The sequence below is a fragment of the Sander vitreus genome, chromosome 4 (assembly GCF_031162955.1).
Source record: "Sander vitreus isolate 19-12246 chromosome 4, sanVit1, whole genome shotgun sequence".
Lineage (NCBI taxonomy): Eukaryota > Metazoa > Chordata > Actinopteri > Perciformes > Percidae > Sander > Sander vitreus.
In genome coordinates, this window is record NC_135858.1 from 5400733 (window position 1) to 5425250 (window position 24518).

At 41.2% G+C, this 24518-nt stretch overlaps 1 protein-coding gene across 1 annotated transcript in view; it reads left to right on the forward strand.

Annotated features, from left to right (window-relative positions):
• The first annotated feature begins 1116 nt into the window (after window positions 1-1116).
• cdh4 (cadherin 4, type 1, R-cadherin (retinal)) overlaps window positions 1117-24518 on the forward strand; it is a 209365-nt gene continuing 185963 nt past the window's right edge. Inside the window, exons 1-2 of the mRNA XM_078247866.1 lie at window positions 1117-1277; window positions 2383-2494. Of these exons, the coding sequence (XP_078103992.1) occupies window positions 1224-1277; window positions 2383-2494 (166 nt within the window). The 5' untranslated portion in view covers window positions 1117-1223. The remainder of the gene's footprint in view (window positions 1278-2382; window positions 2495-24518) is intronic.

Here is a 24518-nt window from a genome sequence, read left to right on the forward strand (position 1 = left end):
AAATTGTCATGACCTCTCAGATATGGAAATTGAGCCACTGATCTGAGGCTTTGGAAATGTCAACATCATTAAATTGTGAGACCAGTTAAAGGCAAGGTTCACACTTTTCCCAGACTTTACTTCAGACTATTGTACAGCAACTGTAAATGTATAAGTCTAAGTCTCAAATTTTATTTTTCTAAAGAATGAACTCATATCTGTCCAAATGGGGCAAGACATTTTATCCTAGTTCCACATTCTTCTCTCCAGCAGAGTGATTAAGGCATTAAGATAGATGCAGAAAATACCTCATATATAACAATAAATGGAAAAATCCTACATAAGAAATAATTAGTCTCACCTGTTTAATGAAAAAGATTTGAAGACTGAATAGGGAACAACATGATTTGGCAAAATGGACACATTTCCAATTCCTGTAGATCATCAAACTGGCTGATTCGTTTGATGTTATTTCATTTATAAGATAAGATCAACTTTATTGTTCCACAATGTGGAAACATTTGTCTCAGGCCAACCCCTATGCTGCTGCCATTACTATTACAAACATACATACAGACATACAACATACATAGATGTTATTGAACAAACACAACACGGTTCCTGAAACACTAATCCCTAAAAAAAGAGTAAATAATTGAATAATAGTAAAACCAAAGAGATCCTCCTCCCACCTTACAGTTTCATCCCGCAGTGGTCTATCATATAGCAGCTTTAATAAAAAGCTAATAACTCGGCAGCTCTGGCCGTTGTACCGCGGATCAGGGGCAGAGGGGGTAACTGGGGTGTGAAATAGACTGCAGTTAACTGATGGACACATAAAAAAAAGACTCGGATGGTTGGTTGCCGCTCACACCGCTGGACCCGCCTTTGCTCCATCTTAAGTAAAAATATGAATCTAAATAGCCTGGAAAATGCATCCCCCCCAAATAGATCTCAGAAGTGCACGGGGTATCATCACAGAGAGTCATTTGAAGCGCACATAGTGCACACTGCCATGCCTGCTCTGCCGTGCGGTAGGAGGGGTTGTAGTGACGCTGTTATCCAATGGGCATCGGCTTCCTCTGTACGGAGCGCAGCGCAGCACTTCTGTCTCAGCGGCACTTTTGCGCCAGACAAGTAGGGACGGTCATTCACTCAGCACCCGAGAAGAAGAAATAGGGCTCCGGGAATTACTGAGGTGCATCTCTTTCCCTTTTTCCCTCCCAACAAGTGATTTTGCAAAGATGAACGTTGGCTGCATCATCCTGGCTTGCACCTTACTTGTGGGCACATCCTCGGTAAGATTAGTTCATTTCTACACGTCTTTTTGGCTAACAGTATAGTGGAAGTGCTGCACTGCTGTTGTGCTAACTTGGGCAGTGGAGCGCACGCATGAGCCCACGAAAGTGGCTGTGAGAGGCTCACTTTCCCCCGCAGCGTTGCGCTATGCGTGTAATCGAGCTTAATACGGCGACGTTTAAGGTCAAGAATATATTTTGTCTAAGTGTGGTGAAAAAAGTCACTGACAGCTGTATTCGCTAGCCTCCCCATCCTCTCGCCTAAATAAACTGCACTGCATTATTGCAGAGGACAGTGTTCCTGGAGGGGCTTCTCTTTCTGTTGGCTGCGATCAACTTCGTTTACGCACCGTCATTTCTCCTTTTCTACATTTTTGGGATGAATGGCTCAGTTGACGACTTGGTTATTTGATTTAGTGCTTATTTAAGAAGGATGGTTTTGAGGAACAAATCAACAACTACGAAAGCTAACATTACTTTATTTTCAAACTTGTTTCAAAATAGTGCTCTAAAATCAGCCTTGCTTCCTAAATGTATGCCGTATAGCTTGCTACATCAGCTTTGTTGTTGACATATATTGGGTTGCTTGAATTCCGTATAATGCATCAAAGTGCAAGATGTTTTCTTAATAAAAATATAAATTGTTATGATGAATGATGTGTATCACATGTAAGTGTATTCTGTGGAGAATGAAATGCCTGCTGGAAGAACTGTGCGTGCAACACTATGCTGATATTTAACCAGTATAATTCAATGCATTCAATGCAAGGCTTCTTTCTGTGCTCTCCCTCTCTCACAGTCCAATCAGCATGCATTAATGGATGTTTAGATTAAACATTTCCTGCTAGCCGTAGTCATCATCTTTATAATGATTATCATTGATGTCATTATCAGGACTTGTGTCGTCATTTTTATTTCATTCAACATATGATGGTCATGATGGTGATAATGATGATTATAATTCCACACTTTGGAGGTCCAAGTGCAGCATGCTGTCGTCTGTAGCAAATCACTCACTGTATCCAGAGAAACTGTGAAGTTCAATATTGCAAGACTGCAAGTCAATTTGCCAATGCTTAACAGCCCGTCTTGTTTTATTCCTCAGGGGAGTAAGGCAGGCCAGCCCCTCAAACCCCCATGCAGACCAGGCTTCTCCCAGAACTTCTACACAGTGATTGTCTCGAGAGACGTAGTGCATGGTCAAAGCATTCTCAAAGGTAAGCCTGTCGCTTGCTGGATCTCATTTATTGACTGATGATATTTTCTCCTCTCTGCCCAGATGTGTCCCCAAACCCTATATTGTGACTGAGTGAGTACGTGTGTGTCTACACATTGTGTGTGTGTGTGTGTGTGTGTGTGTGTGTGTGTGTGTGTGTGTGTGGGGGGGGGGGTTCTATGACTACTAAAGAAGGTCAGAACACAGTCTGGTTGTGGCTGTGCAACATAAGCAGCTCATCTTAAGAACAGACATGCATATGTTCAGGCAGAAAGATCCAGCTGTGATGAAGCTTGGGTTAAAGAATCTTGGGATGTGATTAACTGTGATAGCAGGGACAGCAGGTGTTTAATTCATTCTGTTCAAGAGTTGTCATTTGAAATGGAGTTTCTTTGATGAATGAACACCTAAATTACTCTGATTGCACTAAAAGAAAACCAATACATTTCTTTTTTTTTGATTGACGAAGCAGCAGGCTGACAACGCAAACTCATTTAAATGGCCCGTTCCCTACTCTGCATGTTTGCAGCTGGAATCCCCAAACCTTTATTTTATTCCAACTGTTTAGTGTAATACATGTTCCAGCCCTTTTATTATTTCAGTTTTTCGGAGGAATTTAATTCTGTTTTGCTCCATTTCTTTTCAGAGCAGGCAGTGTACTGAATCTACTGTGAGGTGATGCTGGGGTTTCTTCAGCGTGTCTCTTCTATTTGCTAGTGAATCTGCCATAATGGAAAAAATCCCTCTGAATCACATCCTCAGGTCCTAATTTGCACAATTGTCAGATAAATAAAACCTTTGACGTTAACTGGATGTGCTTCTATAACAGAGCAGGTTATGTCTAAACCTCTAAACTATAACATGAAGAAATCACCCCCAAGATGAGGGTGCTTCAGCATATTGCAGATTTTCATATCTACACTGTGGATTTGGAGGCACTTGGTTTTGGTAATATGGGCCCAATATTTAGGTTGTTCCGCACTTCCTTCTATTTCTTTCCTCTAACCTATTCTACACTGGTACTCACACTTGCGGTCCACATCTCAAGAACCTTGTACAATAAGCTCACCTCTCCCCTGACACTTAGCTTTTATAGCCAAATATTTGTCTATTATTATGTGAAATGCTGTTTGCCAGGTGGAAATGGCATTCTTATTGTAACAGCTGTTTGAGCATTTTCCAGCCTGCAAGCAAAACAATTGACTTATTCTGGAGGTTATTTTGTTATTTAGGATGCTGACAAGGACAGTGCAGCCGGTCAGTGGGGAGCGAGTTTGCCTGAAGGGGCTCGGAGCTCAAGGCTTCTGCCTGTTTGGAAATGGGCTGAGGCGTCCTTACTGACCCAAACGATGTTAACAGAGAGTGATGTGTCTAGACAGGTCATGTATGTAGGTTCCTCCTCCATGTTTGTGTGTGTTTTATGCACGTCTGTGTCAGGGGGTGGATGTTGCACACGTGACATTTCCTGGTGTACATATTAACAACTAAAAAAGGTTACAGCAAAGCTTTGATTTGCCTTATATGCTGCATCAGCTCCAGCTGTGATCCTATATTACCTTTGCTTCCAGTCTCTTGCTTTCATTTTGTCAGTCTCTTTGTTTGTTCTTCCTGAAAATCAATCTGAGAGCAATCCTGTCCTCCCAACTGCCCACTTACAGGGATAGGGACTGCAGCATCTTACAGGAATGTACATGGGCTAGCCTTACTGAAGATCTGTTTTCTGTACAGTGGGATACAAAGCGGGAGGAAGCCTTTAATACTAACGCCACAATATGTATAACCTGAAACTGTCAGTTACAAGAAAATGAATGGGCTGGGGATGAGATGAGGGAAGGTCTGGGATGCTCAAGAGCTGGCTAGTGGGTTGCTGGACTGCTGTGGGCTGTTGCTGTTGTCTCCCCGGAGAGATAGACAGTGAACGATGGGGGAAGGACTAAAGAGCTGTGGCCCAGCAGGTGCAGTGTGAACCAGGCCTCTGTTTCCAGTTGCTGAACATTGTGTGGACCGCAGCTCTTTTCATGCTCTTTTTCTTCTATTTTATTGTTTTGATCATGTGTGAGTACTTTGGGACTGATTAACATTTATGATGTAAGTTAATTGGATGTGTTAGAAAATGTTTTTTGATGCTCTTATGCACCATAGTATGTTTTTGCCACTGACAGGCTCAGGTTGCTATTATAAGTGTCTGACTACATTATGGAAAGATGGTGAAGTCCTGAAATCTTTCGAGGTGACTTGCCGGAAGACAGCGGTGTGGAACCATGGTTATATAGTGTGGAACAGGAATGCAAGTGGGGAGAAAAGTGTTTTGGGCAGTTTGTTGTTTTGGTGTACAGAAAGTGTAGCTTTGTGTTAGCTAAAAGATTTTCAACTGCGCATTTCTGAATTGTGCCAATGAAATGTCGAGCTACACTGATGATTTGTAATGATAGTAAATAGGCAGTGAATACACTACATTTTGCGAAAACTTGGTATGGTATGCTCCATGCTTTCTTTTCTATTGTGTCCCCTGTAGGTAAAGTGAAGTGTCTGGTTAAGACTTGAAAGGTCATTTTTGAATCGTAATGCATCATTCAGTGCCCCCTTTGGTCATTCTTCGCTGACTGGCTTTAGGTTAAAAAGGCTGTTATTGCTTTGTGGTTGACCATAAAAGACCTTTGTTTGACTAACTCACAAAATCTCTGCGCTGCCGCAAAGTTGTGCTGAATAAATCATCCCATGCTCCCATGGAGATGTTGGTCTAAGAGCTGGGTCAGGATTGGAGTGGAAGGCTGTGGCACACAGGCAAGCAGACAGCCGGGCCTTGAGTCGTGGTCCGTGCAGATTCCCGCAGTGGGCAGATAAGCCATGAAAAGAAATATTCCAGTGATTGCACATCGCTGTGTAAACCATCACCTCGCTCCGAGAGCCGGAACAGACACCTAGGAACACGGACAAGGGGATGTGGCCTCAGCACAAAAGAAATTGATTTGAAATACAGTTCAGTCGGGATAGTGTCTCTTTAAGTCACTGTCAACGCATATTTGAAAAGACAGCAGTGATGAGTTTCACCCTTTGCCCCTGGCCAGTCCTGAGAGACAGTGAACAACACTGCTCTGTGTGATTTAGATGCCTGTGTGACTGCATATTTTGCTTCATGTCGCCAAGATTATGTGACAAAGAAAATGACTTTGATGGATTTCCTGGATTGTAGAAACCTTTGTTTTTGGAGAGAAATTGATTTCAGTTTCTCAATGTCAGGCTTAAAAAATGCAGCAGAGGGCAACTTTGTTGTGGGCAAATGAGATAAAAAAATTATTGATGATACCTAAATGTTTTTTGGCAGACAACATCACAAGAGATGTGTGTATAAAAATATCTTTTCATGAAGCCTGTGTTTTTTTTCCACCTTGACTCCACACTGGCCTTTCAAAAGGAAATGGGCTTGTTTTCATTTCCAGTTCCTGTGTTGTCTCTTAAATCACTGGAGATGAACTTGCTCTATGAAAAAATAATGCACAATTGGGTATCTTTTTCTAGCTTCCTTCATCCCAGGGCTTTTAATTTAAAATTGGGTTTTTGTATTGCAGTTAAAAAATTGCACACACTGTACTTTAATCGAAAAGATTAATTTAAGGAGGATCATGCCTCCATCAGCTATACGCTTTTGGCATGGATTTCCTATTGTTTAATTCCATCTCTAAAAGTTACACATACAAAATGACTTGTAATATGACCCCAATTAGACTACAGCAGGAAAATCTGGCGAAGAGCCATATCTGCTTTGAAACAGCCAGCTCGCCATTCGCTGTGCAGAACTCCTGACTCCTAACCTACTATCCAAAGTGACAGGGCTTTCATAAGTACGTCCAGACCCAAGGACTGAGGGAGGGTGTGTGTGTGTGTGTGTGTGTGTGTGTGTGTGTGTGTGTGTGTGTTGGGGGTGGGGGGGATTACGTTTCCAAGCATTTGATAAGCGGGATGCCATTTTCCTCTGACTCACGAACATCGCTCTTGTCCTCCAGAGAGTCTTTCATCTCTGCAGCCAGGACCTGCAGTCTGTGGCGAGCTGATAGAATACAGGTACAGAAGATGAGCCACATCATTTCTCTTTATCTCACCTGCCTTCTTACCAAACCAAGCTACGCTCCCATATCCCTCAAACTCCCTACAACATGACATACATGCTGAGCCAATTCCATCAAGCAAGCCACCCAAGATATAGTACCTGCCACAGCAAAATCCTTTTCATCCTGTTTTGTAGTCATTTCTTCAGTGGAGGTAGTAAGTAAAAAAGGGGTTTTGATAGATGGGAAACCGGCTGTCAGCAGAAATATTATTGCCTCTTGTCAGGGGTTCCATGTGAATTTTATTAGTTTTAGTGCTCTGATCTCCAGTGAGCTCCTCTCGCTGTGTACTGATATTAGCTGTAGTCTGATGGTCGCTGGGTCATGGCATATGCTCTCATGGAGTTTCATTACAAAACGGATAGTTTCATTGCTTTGCCTTCTGGTGCCCAGTGAAAGACAGACATGATTCATCTTGACCTCCTTGCATGTAGACATGGGAAGCTGTCAAGAAACGAACCCGACGGCTAAGACTCTTGCAGCATTTTAAAAGTGCTGTTCATGGTCTCTGTTTACACTCTGGGTGAGATTATGCAATAGATCTACATTTCCTGACGAAACAGAGGTGAGCTAATTGTGCCCTAAATTCTGACTTTCAAACCTCAGATTGTATTTGCAAGGGCTGGTGGCTGTGGGTTAAAACATGAAGTGATTATAAGGGGAAAAAAGAATAAACTAGGCACTTCTGATGGTGTTAGCCAAAAAAGAGAGTCCTTGGCAAGGGATTAACAGATAAGAAAGAGACTCTGTTGGAGGAGGAACAAGTGACTTACTACTGTATTTCTGGAGTGGAGGCAAGGGCAAATTTATCAAAAAAACATGCACGGATAAAGTTTAAAGTGGTGGTTTATTTTGTAATTCTTAGAAAGTGTCTGCAAATTACAGTTTAACCCTCCTGATGAATGCCTCTCTTTACATATCAAAGAAAGTAAAAGTCTTTTGAAGAAATCACCACGTCTTCCATTTATGACCATTGATAACCTTGAATACTATTTGCATTTGTTATCGAAAACCTTTTCTCTAATTGGCTGCCCTCCCTCACAATCAATGTGTATTAGTGCTTTGCTTCTCTGTGCCTGTTAACGATCGGTGGCCTTGATTAAGACTCTATTGGCTTTTTTGTTGTAATGCTGAAATGAACAATTTTCCCACCAGGAGACCTCTGCTTCACCTTTTAGCTGTAAGTGTAACCCACAATCTACCAGTTCATTACAAAGGTCCCTCCCCCCCTTCTAGGCTTGTGGGATTTACATGCATCTGAATACAAATTAGGTCTTTAGTATTGAAATGGTGTTTCTTCAGCTCAAATTAGTCATTTATGTTATCCTGCTTGTTTGTATTGTCATGACGGTGCACACTTCAATGTCATTTAGATTGTATTATTGCAATTAATAGAAAAAAGAGGGAGAGAGTGAGAGCTCAGTGCAAACCTCGCTTGTCAGAAAATAATGTGTAAAGCTGTGTTTAAACCAATTTTCCATTTCCATTATCATCAGTCTAAAATGGTGGCTTTTCAATGCTACGATAGAAATAAAATACACACAAATAAAATGCAAGAATTGAAATATTGTGTAGATTACGTTTCTTTCAGTCTTTCATCTACCTATGTGACCATGAACAGCTCGTTTCTCTGGTCGACCTACTTCAAACCTGGCCTGAATGTTTATACTGCGTTAATTGCTATTTACCTCGGAACTCGGAAGCCGGAGCTGGGAATGACGTCACACCCGAGTTGAATCCGTTCCATTTACAAGTCAAATTTTTCATTGTGGGGATAGCTCTAGCCAGGTTAGCCATTTCTAGCAATACCAATAGTTAACGCATTACGCTGTTTTTTGTGCATACAAACAGCGAAGCAACATGACCACAGATAGAAGTTGGACAGGACTGTGTGTACGACTGATTTAGTGAGACACAAATAAGACGGAAGTGCTAATAACTGTATGTTACTACAGCTTTCACAACACAGGGGCTTGATACACGGGGCATCCATGTTGGATTTTAAACTCGGGGTACTCGGAGGTTGTCCGAGTTCCGAGCTCGGAAATCCGAGGTCAGGGGGGCATGTTTCCGACCTTGACCTCGGAAAATCTGACTTCCGAGTACAGATGGAACGCACTATTCGAGTCTTATGTGAAACTTCTGGGTATGTTATAATTACTGGAGTGACATTTTATAAACTCAGGCAGTTGGAGAGGATCCACAAGTCCTCAGATGCATCCTGTGCTTCTCCTGGACCCCAAGAGGGCAGGTGGGGGACTAGGGGAGTTGGAGACTGAGGACAGGCGGAGTTGGAGGTAGAACAAGTGTTGGGCAAGTTACTTGAAAACTGTAATCAGCCACTTTTACACATTACTCATTAACTACATTACTTTGCATTACTCAGCAGATTACTTGCTACTTTACTTTTGTACTCAGCCAAGCTCCATCACATGTTGCTTTAAACAAGCTCCCACGCCCACTCGTCTCATCTTTTGTTTTTAAAGTGTAGAAATAGAAACGGAGACATTGTGGTTTAACAGGCAGCCGTACAATTTAGAGGGATTTACTGAGCTGCGGTGTTCACACACAACCATCATCTAACTCTTGACAAAACTAGGTGATTCCTAAATGTTGGCTTACCTGTGGCTAATGTTAGCAAGCTAGCTAAGATGACAACATCTAAATAAGACAACTTTGGGTTTACCTAAAGCCACTTTTCATGTTACCGAGTGGCATTTGTCACCTTTCGTTAGAGGCTAACCCCCATTTTACACTAGGCACGTCTGCGCTGCGTTCCGGCTGTGTACCGGTTTTGTTCCGTCCTCCGCCATGCACCGTACCACACCAGGAGCGTCTCAGAAGCGGAGCGTCTTGCCTGCCCGACTCACAGATTATATATCTTTTGTTATTATTTATTTACCTTTTATTTAATCAGGAAATTGAGATTGAGAGATTAAAAATCTCTTTTTCAAGAGTGTCCTGGCCAAGACAGGCAGCAGTACAACCACTCATACATACAAACACCAAATACACAAAAACACTAAACACATAAAACAACTGAATCAGCAAATCCCTCAAAGTCAACCACAATCCTAAACACTTCAGACAAAACATCTAAATCGTCAATCAAAATCCTCTTAAAAGAGACCAATGAGACCAGCTCAATACGTTTCATAGATTTCTGTAACTCGTTCCAGGTACAGGGAGCAGCAAACTTAAACACCTTTTCCCCCAGTTCAGTTCTAACCTTTGGAACAGACAGAAGGAAAAGATCCTGGGAACGAAGATTGTAAGTCTCTACTTTGTACTTTACAGAACAATCAACTGCTTTTTAAGCTAGTATCTACCTTCCACTCCAGGCACGCCTACAGTTAAACTCCATTATTCTCTTTTCTGGGGGTGTCCTTATAAAAAGGATCTGTTGTCTTTGGTGTTGTACAGGAGACCTACACGATATTGGTCGCGGGGGCCGCGGAGCATCCAGAATGCAGCGCAGATGCGTCCAGTGGAAAATAGGGGTGACACCTCCATCCCCTGTGATAAGCTAACACATACCAGCCCAGTCTGTCAACTGAACGCACAGAGGCTAAACTGATATTAACCCTCCATCAAATTCCTATTAAGACAGCGAACACGCTGATCATCGTGCACATTTTTACAGTAAGCGTTAAATGAGTGATGAGCTGTGAGAATTTATGAGAATCTCCACCTAATCTAGCTGCCCTTATGCTCAGCTAGGCCTTTTTGTTTTTCTCCCCCACCCCCTCTTCATTCCTGAGTCAGAGACTCAAAGTGACATATCGCCTCTCACTTTATTGATGAATTACGGCCAAGCAGTTTGACCTTGTGTTGCCACTTGACCTCTCATGTTCTCCAACACTCATATCCTCAGTCTGCAGCACTGGAGGAGATGAAAAACACTGCCCAATCTAAATGATTTACGTTTGGCTCGACTCAACACATAGATCCTTTTTGAGCTGCTGAATGCATCTCCAGAGGACCACTCTGTATTGTACTGTACCACCATTTCTGAAGCCACAAGGCTTTTGCTATTCTATCGCCTTAATTAAAAGAACACTGTCAACATGCCTTTGTTCTACAAACTCTAATATCAAAAAGGTCCCTTGCCATAGAGCAGCTTGTGCTGTACTTTGTCCTATGGATTAATTTAGCCTGGAATCTATAATTGATCAGGGCGCCTGCGTGCTCTTGTTTTTACCATATTTTCTTGTTCACTTTTGTTTAATGTGTTAACACACAGTTATTTATTTATATGTGAACAGAGTATATTTTGTGCATTGTGTGTGTTTGTGTTCTTGTGTGTGAATGTGTTTGTAGGCAGCGCTCCATCCAGAGAGTGATTATCTTAAATGGAGAAATTAAAGGATTACAAACCAGCCCAGTAATCCAGCTGTCAATCTCTCGACTCATTAGAAAGCAAAGGAAAGGGACGAGGGAGAGAGAGATGTACAGCACACAGAGAGAGAGAGAGAGAGAGAGAGAGAGAGAGAGAGAGAGAGAGAGAGAGAGAGAGAGACATACCTGTTTAGAGTGGTAAAGCTGTAAACTTGTCATTCAAATAGAAAGAAAGGTTTTCTGTATTTCCATATATAACAACTTTCCTCACTAAAATAGAGGCACCGATTTCACCATGGCAGCGGAGATGAAATGCCTCACAGTTAAATAAATACTTTCACTGCGTTTTCACTGTAAAATTTGATTGTCCACAGACTGTCGGACCGTTTTATTATAAATTGCACATTTTTGTGTTAATGTACTGAATGAGCCGAAGAGGCTTTGATATTTCTCATAATTTCTATTAAAAATCAGATTATTTGCACTCTTGCTTGCTGCTCCGTTCTATGCTCAAAAGCTGGCTGTTAGAAAAAGAAGTGTTGTCACTCTACTCAACTGCTTGGATTGAGTAAGTTAAACTGCATTAGGATATCCACTGGAATGTGACTCCTTACATTAGAAGCCTTTTTAAGGATTAACATTGTTATTTTACCTCTTACTAGTAATAAGTCATATAAGTGTGTTACCAGAGTTTATTTGGGGCTTGTTTCACATTTACTGATATTCACAGATTTAAATAGCAAATGAATGAGAGCAACTACAATGGCGTATGCAGCTACATACAAACTGTGTGTGTGTGTGTGTTGCAGATTAGCCTTGGTGTTGAAAGATATACAGTGTCCCTGCCATTTTTCACCAGGCTCTGAGGCACATAAAAGAAACAGTTTGGGAAACGATGGCACCATAAAAGAAAATAGAAACACAAATCCTGACTCCATCATGGAAAAAAAGGGGGGGAATTGCATCTCTTATGGCGGTGAAGCTTTTTGGATTTGATTGCATCAATTTGCTGTCTATTTTGATCTAAAAAGCGGGCTGTATGCAGGCTTATTTGCCCAGTGACTTGTGGATGCTCACCGCTGGGAACTATTTCTTATGCAGCTCATCTCAATTTATTTAATTTAAAACTCACCATTCTCTGTGTTTTTACATTTTTCACAGATTGTACTTTTTCCCATTTAGGTGTTTGAGTTTGAATCTATTTCCTCCAATGAAACTTTCCAAATAGGATTTAGAGGAAGCTGTTACTTTTAATCTTGTTGAAATGTTCTAGACAAGGTTTTTAGGTGTATTTCTGCTAAATGTGTGTTACCTCTTGAGCAATGATTGGCTTGCTTTGTTGAAAACATACCATTGTTACTATAGCAGAGGGGACTCAGTCACACTTTCTACACACTGTCTGTTTGAAAGAGCTCATTTTGGTTGGATTCAGATGGCTGATTTAAACATCACAATACAGGACCATGCTCCATCCTGTTGTGATGCAGATTTGCCTGTGGGAGGCCGACACATCTGCAAACATGCTTTGCTGACCAGAATAAAAAGAAGATATTCTGCCGCAGAACTTTAGCACGACTTAATCCATTCTGTTTCCCTCTCATTGCCAGCTCTAATGTCAGTAAAGAATTTAATCTTTTTATGTTTTTATTGCTTATTTTGCTTTCTTACCATGAACACATTATCTCAGCTGTCTGTATGTCTGTTTCTCTCCCTCAAAACCTGCGGGAGCTCATCATTCTACCTCTGACTCCCTTATGAATCCATTTCCTTAAAAAAAAAAGACAGAGACACCAACAAAGCACGACTTACTTGTCTGAATATATATTTAGAGCTGCACTCACACAAGAGCAGGACACAACTTGTATCCCGTACAAACACACACACACACACACACACACACACACACACTGACACACACTTTAACACTTACCGTAGATTTTAATTCATTGTAGCAGAGGCCCCTGTAGGTATACACACAAATGTTAAATGTGCCATTATGCGATTAGTTTTGACCTTCTGATGCTAATCCACCTGCAGACGTGTATATTTCTATAGCTTTGCTGGGGAACGGGCACACATTTAAACTGCCAGGAAAAAAAAAAGATTCATTTCTAAAGCTGATTGTGCCTTTTGTACTGCTTTCTCACTTCTTGACATATTTCTGTGTGAATTGGATTGAGGCGCACTGTAAATACCCATGAGAAGATAATAGCCATTGGCCAGCAACACTCAGAAATCCACATGAAACATCATTACCATGCCAAAGATGTCCCAGTTGCTCTCACAAACCTGTCTTTTGTTCCATCTGCATAACAAGATGTTTAAAAAAAAAAAGAAAATATGCTTAAGATTGATATTTGGCATTCCAAGCTTTATTTAGTAAGAGGCTGGTAATTCATAGAAGTATAGAGGGAAATCTGGGGTTGAGAACCCACTTTTTTGAAATATGGGAGCAAATCAATAGAGCCCTCATTTTTGCTGGCAACGTACAGACACATGCTGGTAGCATCGATCACAGCTTCAGAAGAATCACGGTTTTCCTCCCCTGCTCCACTCTGTCTCTTTGTGCGCCTACCCTCCCCTCTCCATCACTTTCTCATGTCTCTTTTCTCTTTGTTGCCCCGTATAGGTTTTCAGATAAAAATAATAGCTCTGAGAACCAACAGAGAACAGAGGCATAGAGGAGGAAGAGGAGGGGGGTGGTGGTGTTGGTGTTGGTGACAGTGTTTGCGCTCTGCGCCACAACCCAGCAGTAAGACAATAAAAGGCAGTCTGACTAACTGTGGCCTCTGGGAATAGAAACCTTCTCATTGCCATAAACAGCAATTTAACATGGGTAAAAGAAAAAAACTGGATGCATTCATTGCTATGTCATAATGATTACAACCACCATAGGGCTGTGGCAAAGTGATTGATGGCTGTTACATTCAGCCACCTATTTTAAATGCAGCATCAAATTGATAGCTTTGTAAACCAATCTAACATCAAGGCTAACCCAAATGATGACACGCCAGAGCTGCCGCAGATAAAGGAAAGATGTTTGACACCAGTTCTGTATTTATTTATTGCTGCGCCTGTGTTTGTTAAAAGCAGAGAGATTGTTATGCTGATAGAATTTGCATACAATGGCTCATGTCTGTACCTAAGCATGTAAGCTTTTGATTTGCAGCCCACAGGTTACTGACTGAACATGCTGTAGTCATTTCGAATCTAGCCGTCTGCATTCTAACCAGAGGACATGGAAAGCTTTGAACAGCTCTCTAAAAGTATCATTATGAAGCGGAGAGTTAAATGTCCTGGTTGAATAAGCTGTGTTTCCCTGCAGGGCAATAGGCTTACAGTGTATAACTCACCTGTCATGAATAAAACAATCACAATCCGTAGATATCTGGTGGGTTTTCTGATTTCATGTGGTGATTCACAGCTTGATTTGCATTTATGTTTTTTTCCAAGATTATATTAAACCACTGAAATACCACATGATGCTTTGACCACAGCGATGGTTCTGCCTGTTATTTTTAACTGATAGATTTTCCTTCTTGTGTCAGGTTCAGGGCCAGTAGAGCTCATTATCGTAGAGCTAGGTTGGATGTTGGCAACAATACAAGAACCTCTTCCACCAGGCCCTGCAGCATGTTAGATGAACAAGGAGGAGTTGGAAGAAGGCCTGAGCATCAGTGAAGTCATGTGTGTAATCAACATACTCTAGCAAGCTGCATAACAGTGTATGCTAAAGAGTAAAGAATTACCTTAAACTGGGCAGTTCCATTTGCATTGGATGTTTGGTGTACACGTACAGAGTTATTTCCATGGCAATCCAGTACTATCTGTGATATCAAGTCTTTGTAAAGATGTTAAAGTCAGATCAATCAGGGTGTTGATGAATAGGGATGCAACGATTATACATTTTGTTGGTACGATTATAGTCTGGAAAATAATCACGGTTTCACGATTATCACGATTATTATGCATTCATTAATTTCACTGCTAATGTATGAAATAAAATGAACACTATAGATTTTTATTTATTGCTGCCTTTTGAAACAGAAATAACAGTAACGGTTTTGAATGTTTTGAAAATTATTATATGATCGATCATCAACCTTTTTATTTAAATTCATTTGAAAAGATTAGAGGCTAGAGGTGAATCAGTCACACCACAAACAAAGACTGTGCTGTCCTTCTTAAGAAGAAGTTGGCCCTTTGTAGGTCCTGCTAGCTGGTGTCTAAAGTTGAAGGAGCTGCTAGACAAGATTCACTTGTCACAGGGAGATGCGCAGCATGTTGCCAAGGAATAAATGTGATGGAGAGATCTCCTTGCAGCCTTATGTCCCACAGGGGATGTAGAGGAGTAAGTAAGTAACGTTAAGGGTAACGTCAGTGACATGATTGAGCTGTTGCGGAGTTTTGCCTCGTACAAACGTAACGCTATCGTCAGCTCGCTCACTGTAAATGCAAACATCTGGCTTCTGACTTGTTAACTGTAACGTTACCGTTAACCTTAAAAAGGCTAACGTTAGCTAACTGGTGACGTTAACAAGCTAACAAACACTTAACAACAACGTTAGCAAACAATAAAGTCGCTAGCAAGCTTACCAACTTGGGTTGAACTCCCCGTTGCAACTGCAGCTGTCCTGAGGTCAGGGGCTGGCTCTGCTCTGTGTTTTCCTGGTGTTTGCTAACTTTATTTAATGTTAAAAAAATTGCAGCAGGAGATTACACCACGGAGAGCCACTGTCACTCTGACAGTCAATACTTGCGGTGACTGGACCGGGGTCTGATTTCATGTGTTTGAGCGTTTATGTTGTCAAAGAGGTTTAAGATATAAGAACTGCACACACTGCTGCACATAACTTGCAGTTAATTTTGTGTTTTTCATTAGTTTTTATTTTTATTTCGTTTTGACTTTTTGTTTTCAAATTCTGTTTAGTTTTAATTAGTTTGTAAAGCAGGTTTGCTAGTTTAGTTTTTATTTTTTTGAAAATGCTTAGTTTTAGTTTAGTTTTTATTATTTAATATGCAAAAGCTACATCCACATTTTAACTGTATGAACTGCATCCAAAAACAATTCAGATCGTTACATATATGCAGACAAATTCTTGCTTTAGAGATTGTAAAGATGGTGGCAAATTGGACATAGTGACCATCTACATTGAATATGTGCACACGCGCACACACACACACACACACACACACACTGACAGAGAGAGACAAGATCATTTTATTTGCTGGTGTAATTCTATCAAGCAAAGACATCATCAGTAATAGATCACACATGCATCACTCCTCTCCTCTCCTCTCCTCCTGCGTTTCTATTTTCTCCTTTTCTTCCTTTTGAAAGACTTTTAGATCCAATTTGCGGTCTCTCTGTGCCTGCGTTGCCATCTTTCTCAACTTATTCAGCAGCCTGAAGCTCTGTGTGAACTTCTCTTCACACTCGGGAGATTGTATCTGTCGTTCCACGGATAAATGGAGCAAACTGGATAAGATGTTGACAGTGGACATCCTTTTTCACTATCTTATTGAACATATGATAACTGTGTACACACACAGATGTATTTCTGTGTGTGTACATGTGGAAATGTGTGTGCGCATGCATGCTTAAGCTTTCCCCCCCCCCCCATTTTCAATAATCTTACCACACACCACCACAAGTCAGAAGCAGGGCTCTTGCAGGCTGCATTCTAAATACTCTCAAGGCTGGAGGCAAAGCAACATGAATTTCAATGAATTATTAAACAAGATTATTTATTTACTTCCTCCGCACCTTAAACCACCTAACTGGCAACTCTACATAGCATTTTTTCGAACCTGTGGCACATCTGTATGCATACTTTACTCTCATGGATGAATATTTTCTTTAGGATGTTGAGTTAAGTATATCTCCTGTACACCTTTTGGGAATCAGCTTTTGGACTTTGAAATGTGTAGTACTTTAATTCAAATGGCCTTTGATTGCACATTGCACTGTGCTTATCTACATAAAGAGATTGATTTTAAAATGTCAATTAGCATAATTTGTTTTGTGGCCATCGAGTGCTGCCTCTGAATTTTTGGTTTGTTTTAGATTAATGGCATTGTGTGAATCAAGTGGTGTTGTTCTGGTGGGTGAGGGTGTGCCAAATGTATGTGTGTGTGTGTGTGTGTGTGTGTGTGTGTGTGTGTGTGTGTGTGTCAGACTATGTTGGCAGTGGGAAAGAGAGATGAATAAGCGAGCAGAGGACTGGAGCCCTGCCAGCCTGTGAGACTCCGGCGCACTGCAGATGAGCCAAACCTCCATCCATTCACATGGAGCGCTTCATGGTGGGGCGACGACATGCTCCCAGCATCTGTCTGTCTGTCACAATTGATGTGCTGCTATATGTTGATGTGTACTGTAATTCCGTAGCAGTTTCCATTAACAGTTATTGTGCTATCTTAAAGGCATGATTCATTATAAATCTAAACCTCCTAAGCCAACATCTTTGGTTTTATTACGAAGTTTAAATGAAAAAAATCTTGCCAATCTCATGATAAACATCATTATGTATTTATAAAACCCTGGTCAGGATCATTAACGGCACAGCAAAAATCAAACATGGCAACGTAATAAATAGCAAACAGCCCACGTGTAACTGAAGCGCAGAGGTGTGACCTATGCAAATCACACATGCAATGTAAATCAATGTAAATGAGATGACACCTCCATTTCTGCTCTCTGAGCCGACCTGTACAGGTTTCTTTATCTCTTCATTCATTCAATGTGATAAGGAGTCTATGTGAGTGTCTGTGTGTGTGTGTGTGTGTGTGTGTGTGTGTGTGTGTGGTAAGAAACATCCGCAAGACTAACACTGCAGTGATGGAGGATGCAGCTGGAGGGCAGTTAGATTACAGCAGGATCCTCCTGATATTACTGCCAGCTAGAAATATGAGTGCTTTGTATCAGGACTGAATCAGTTAATGAATGGACCCCTCAACGCTAATAAATGCACATGAATTTTATTGTGTTTTGTGTGTTATACATGCTTTGTCTAACTGTCTGACTGTCTATAATGCCAGTCAGGCACAGACACCTTCTCTTCTACCAAAATGTACGATTATTGAGGAACTCATTGTCAGTTTTACTGTAAGAGGGCTATTGAAACTGCGTATGCCCTTATACTCATGCTGCACACATATTTTAAACACGGGGAGGGTGAGTCTTTGTAGGTACCTGGACAGCATTTGATTTGAATATGTATTCATTCACAATACTGCACTGTATAGCATATAAATGTAACGGAGATTTAAACTTATGCACACTAAATATGCTCGCAGCAAAAGACTTTCAAATAGTCTTTCACTTGTCAAAATCTTGATCTGGAAGTCATATTTTAAATGCAAGATCTGAAGTCAATTTTATTGTAAAAAGATATGCAAAATGCTAAGATGAGAACTCAAGGGCGAATTGCTTTCGTCTGGATGTAAACCCAGAAACCAATTTTCAGAGCGACCAGAAAGGCAAAAAGTCAAAGATGCCCTCCCACACAAAAGCAAACTTGTGTACAGCTGCAGCTGTACGGCAGCCACCGTGACAAATTAAATCTGCTCCTACTCTTTAGTTTTCTGGTTCTACTAAGATTATTATTATTGACAGAACAACAGGTACTATTGAGAAACTTCTCTCATTACAAAACAAACCACTGTCATTCCAAACAGATAAGTTTGTAGTAATTGGAAATTAATTATTTCATCATGTTTACCAAGACACTGTGGTTAATGTTTAGAGATGCACCGATTGACCGGCTGGTGACCGGAATTGGCCGATTTTCACGTGATCGGCCATGACCGGCGACCGGCCAGTCTGACATATGCAGATTTGAAGCCGGTCAAATGCTGTAAATAAATAACATTGTAAAGGCTGCCATACACAATGCATAGGAATTATATATAGGCTAGCAAATAATAACAATAAACCCACTATTAATTACATTATCTTAATGCAGTGTAACTACTGTAGCATGTAAATAATGTAAAATACAAACGTGAGCAAGGGCATCAACAATCGCCATTATATCGAATCAACAGCCACGTGCAACCTAGCTAGCAGGTGAAGAACACAAACAACGAAATCACCAGCTAACAATGAACTGACAACATAAGTTATACGACTTACAGTTCTCAAGGACGCACACGTTCTCTTAATACATCCATGACGCACACACGTGAGCTCCACTGGCTAGTTATCCCTTGGACAGCGAGTCTCTTTGCCCGCTCGCGGTGTGAAGCGCGTGTACGCGCTATTCTCCGACATGCACTCTAACAATCAATGCTTATAGACAGCCTTTTGTACAAATGCATTACCTGTTTTCCCTGTTTTCATACAGACGTTTAGTTTGCTAAATATATAAAAAAGAAATTGTTGGATATTGGATGTGAAAAGAAGGAAATGGTTCTTTCATAACATTGCACTTTAGATGTGTGTTAATTTCCCACACCAGGAGTCATTTATATAGTTCTATTTTATAGCAATCGATTATCTGTTCAAAAAATGTTTCTATGTAAAATGTTCTATTAAAGAAAAGATAGAAAATAAATATTTGTGTGTGCTGTAAAGTGGTAAGAAGAAATGGAATTGGAAATCGGTATTAATGTTTTAGGAGAGAAAATACTGGCTTTGTCCTTTAACAAAAAGTTTAACTTTAACAGTGGAAAGCTTTTAAAAGGTCTGTTAACATTCTTTCAGAGCTGAGCTGGGCTTTATGGGTAGCATCTACTCTGCTCTATAATGGCAGAATCTTGCTGCACACTTATCTGAATTATTTAAATCAGTCATTGTCAATTTCTCTGATGACCGTAGGCTACAATGTCCTTTCATTAGGCTTTGACTCCATCTTGTTCTTGCTAAAATTAGAACAATATAAGATTCTTGTTATTACGACATTATTATCATTTTATTATTTTATAAAAAGAGAAGTTCTTTGTTGCAACAAGATAAGTAAAAAAAAAAAAACCTTGTGTCATCATTATGAGAAACCAAACTGATTATTTTAATTCATAATGGCAGAAATACACCGCTGTAGCAGTTTGACCAAAGTGTCTTGGAACTTTCCTCTGTAATACGTTTCAATATGTTTCTGATTCATCTGACTTTCACACAGCTGGTGCAAAGCAGACCTCTGACCTCTACTTCTCTCTGACCAGTCTGGCCAACGGGTTGCGTACCATCATCTTCTCCATGTGTACAGTATGAAGTAGAGTGGAACCACAGGAAGTAGTTTGATGTGTGAGCTTGGTGCTATATCTGGCGGTGCTGAGCGCAGGGTCTGGGGTCTGGCAGGGGCCTCCCAGGGGGGCCTCACCTCTGAACTACCCACTCCTGAATGTCTCTTTGAAGTGCTGTGGGGAAAGTTAAGAGCTGACAGGGGTGTATAATGGCTTCCTCAGGTTATGTTATGTTGGGGGAAAGAGCTATGTCATACGTAGTCTTGTAAATGCTGCTGAGCCGAGTGCTGCAGTGTTCGAGTTACATGTCCGACGTAAACATCAGAGAAAAGGAATGATTCAGACCGGCACTATGCTGATGCGCTCTGACATAATAGAATAGAAAGGATGTGTGAGGGAAGTTGCATTAAATATCTCACAGGCGCCCTCCCTTTCATCACATGGCCACGCACTGCACCATCCACAGCAGGAGACAGAAGAGAGCTGCACTGATGTCATGCTGTCGAGTAGAAACAGGGCGAGGAGCTGAGCTGGGCTAACATAGGCAGACAACAGCGCTGCGCCTGCTGCTTTCTGTGTGTCCGGCCACCTCTGTTCCACTCTATCTTCTGTATGCATTTGCCTTTCTCTATCCCTTCTACATCATCAGTTTTCTTCCCACCCTGCTCTTTGACATTTATCCCCTCCTCATTATTCACCCCTTTCTCTGAATGCTCGTTGGTGTGGACTCTTGTCTAGCTTGTGTTGAACCTTTCTGCGATGCCTCTGCCTATTTTATTTGTTTTACTGAATCAAGGCCACAACAGTGAGCTCTGACAGGCCTCTCCATCATGCTCGACCTAGTGATTGATCTCAGATGGGCTTCGGGAGACTAAGGACTTACAAAACAAACAAACAGTGCTCACACGATGCGTGTGAAATGCCTCTCACACACACACACACACACACACACACACACACACACACACACACATCCACATACTTTTCCAAGCGATACTTGACATCAATGTAAAAGCTAAATAATGAAAGTTAAATGAATTGAATTTCTGTCTTGCCTACTGTTTGATTAAGATGAAGCAAGTACCAGTACGTTTCTCTGCTTTAGATGTGAGTAAAAGCCCTTTTATTCACACATATTTAGATTAGGCACCATCAGCCCATTAGCATGGATGCTGTGTCCCCTTGGCAGGAGTTCTACTTCTGACATCCAACTCAATCATTTATGCTGGCCAGTGCCAGTGTCCATGTCCAGCACAGAAAGATGGCACATGGGCAGGGGGCCGCAGGCTGCTACTCAGATGGCCTCACTACATTTGTATAAATCAGTGCAGTGCTGTATCAAACACACAGTGTGTGATATAGGGCGGCATTAACATTGTCGATACAGTTTTTATAACTCTCTAAACTAGACGATATTGATGCATTAGGTCTTTCAGTGCCATTACAAAAGATGAAACTGCCTCAGCTACCTCGGTTTGATGGCTACATGAGTGAGATGTGATCAGAACTGCACCGCAGTCCGCTTCCATTTACACAGAGGGCTCCAATGATAACAAATGATAACCGTGAGATCTCGGAAGGATTACTGAGTAAAATGGTTGGCTCATTTGACAGATGACTGTGACGTGTTATGCGTCAATTACAAAGCATTTAGAGTGAGCACTGTACTGAGGAGTATGTACATACACAGCACAGAAGGCTTGGGTCTCATGTGTGTGGGACAGCAGAGGGACAAGAGGAGGATCCAGGGGGAGGCCAAGATTCAAGATTCCTTTTATTGTCATTCAGCAAAACACAGAAATGTAAAGCATGAACGAAATTACGAGCATGGCTCATTTTTAAAAACACAGATTAAAAAAACAGGGTAATAAATAGACCTCTTTGAATATAGAGAGAAGACATTGAGATGGAGAGGTGCACAAACTGTCCCGAGATACAGCGAAGAGAAAACATTGTTAGTGTTTATCAGAACTCTCTCCTCTTGCTTTTTCTCTCTATGGATTTGACTCTGTCCCTCTCTCTTCTTCATTTCTTTTCCCGTTAGACTTGCCTCACTCTGCTCTATTTTCCATTGTTCACTGGTGCCCTTTAAACCTTCGCCCTACTGGCCTCGTCATGAACATATTCCATTTACAGTCAGTTACTTCATTCAGATAACGCTCAGCCAGCCCTTTAAAGGAACACACCAACTTACTGGGACTTTAGCTTATTCACCGTGACCCCCACAGTTAGATAAGTCCACACATACCCTTCTCATACCGTATATAAACTGGGAACTATATTCTCAGAAAGGCGAAGCAGTGCTACTTCTGCTACTTGGGCGGAGTGATATGCTTGCAGCACCTGAGAAGCCCCAAGCAGAGAGTAGAAATGCTTCGCCTTTCTGAGAATATAGTTCCCAGTTTATATACGGTTAGAAGATGGCTGTGTCTCATGTGACCTTGTTTTTTTTACACACTGTGACTATACAAATCACAACACGTAAATAGTAACATGTTGGTGTTATTTTGTCACTTATTCGGAGCAGTAGGCTAGATGGAACCGATTACCTTCAGGATTCGTGTTTAGGCTAAGCTACCGGTGGAGCCGTTGGAAAGAGTTACGACACACACGGAGATGAGAAGGGTATGTGTGGACTTATCTAACTCTGGGGGATACGGCGAATAAGCTAAAGTCCCAATAAGTCGGCGTGTTCCTTTAAGGTCAACTGTATTGAACTTAAATTATACTTCTGCCAAATAATTTCATAACATAAGTAAAATGTGCAATGGTGGGGGTGGGGGTTTATATTGCTGTGTGATATGAATTCCCTCTGGTTTGTTATTATCGTTGCCCGCTGAAATGCCACCAAATGTGACATTTAGACCATCCGAAGCTGTGTTTCATTTCTGTAAAAACGGATTGGATTTTACATGCTTAAACTGTAATATTCTCGTCATTCTCGGTGTACATACAGTATGAGGGGCCACTATGTCTTCAGGAAGCGTTGAATCAAGGCTATACTGGGAGTGGAATGTCAATTCCTTTCAGGGTGAAAGCCATCGGTAGCTGAAACACTAAGTCATTACTCCTTAATTGAATTGGAGTTGTACTGTTTTCCTGGTTATGTGCTGGAACAACAGAATCAATTCTCATCAACATCGGCATGTCAGCGAGAGACTCAGTTTGGTGGGGCAGAAAGGATGAGTGAGTGAAGTCATGAAATTCCCGCGAGCTCAGGACATTAATGAATGAGCAGAACTCGCCTGTCACTCTGGAATTGGAGCACACACACATAACAATAGCCATTTCCCCAACGAGGAGCGTGGTGCAGGATTGCTTCAATTTGCTTCTCCTCTCCCACAGAGCTTGGCATTCAGTAGAGCGTTCCTTATTCAGAGAAAGCATCCGCGGCAAAATAAAACTAGTGCCATCTGCTCCATCTCCCCTTGCTTCCCGCCACAAAGCAGATGATTATCAACTGGAGCCTGTTTAGCTTCAACAGAGCACTGGAGCATTTTAGCCAGCAACCAAAATATCAACTGAATTTGGGAACTTTTGACAAGTCGCAGGCTTCCTGTTTGCACTTAGTTTTTCTGTAATGTGCTTGTTCTCTGTACACATGATCCATTGACATTTTATGGAGTACAGCACATTCTGAAATGACATTGAACAGTGTGTGCTTTGAAGGCTGATATTTTGCCTTTTTCCTGCTCTGCTAGCAAGGACAGACATTAATGGCCAAATGATAGCCAGAAACAATAGAGGGCACTAGAAAAAAAATACCACAGGGGTCCATTCATACCCTCCTGTGCTTGTCTTTATGGAAAATATGTATCTCAGCAGGCCACTGTGTCACATGCAGTGTACAGTCAAGAGAGGTGCCCACTAACACACCACAAGCTGTGGTTACACGTGCATCCTGTGATGACTGAATATGTCTTATGAGAAATTTTTAGATAGGGTAAGGTCTTGTTATTCTATATTTTTCTTATTATCAACAGATGCAATTAAAAGATGAAAAACCAACAATGAATGGTCCTACTAACAAGTATGGTCTGTATAGCCAAATCCTGAAATACTGCAGCTTGTTCCTCAGTGCCATACAGTTCAACTGTTGTCCAAAAACGTTTAAAAACACATATATGATCCACGGCGTTGTATTGAATGACATGTTCCCACATATCCATAACTATGGGCACTATAGTTTATTAGTCAATCGCACACACTGAAAAATGCAAATGAATGCTTGTTTCCATCCACTACTGAATGTGATTATTGGGAGTTGGTTCATCAAGATAAGCAGTAGAAAACCTTTTTACCACTGCAGAAGAAGAGGGCGCAACAAGATGACGTAAATAAACGAGCACTAGTCAAATCCCAAATGGTGAAAAACAATGTAGAAAGCTTGATGGAAAT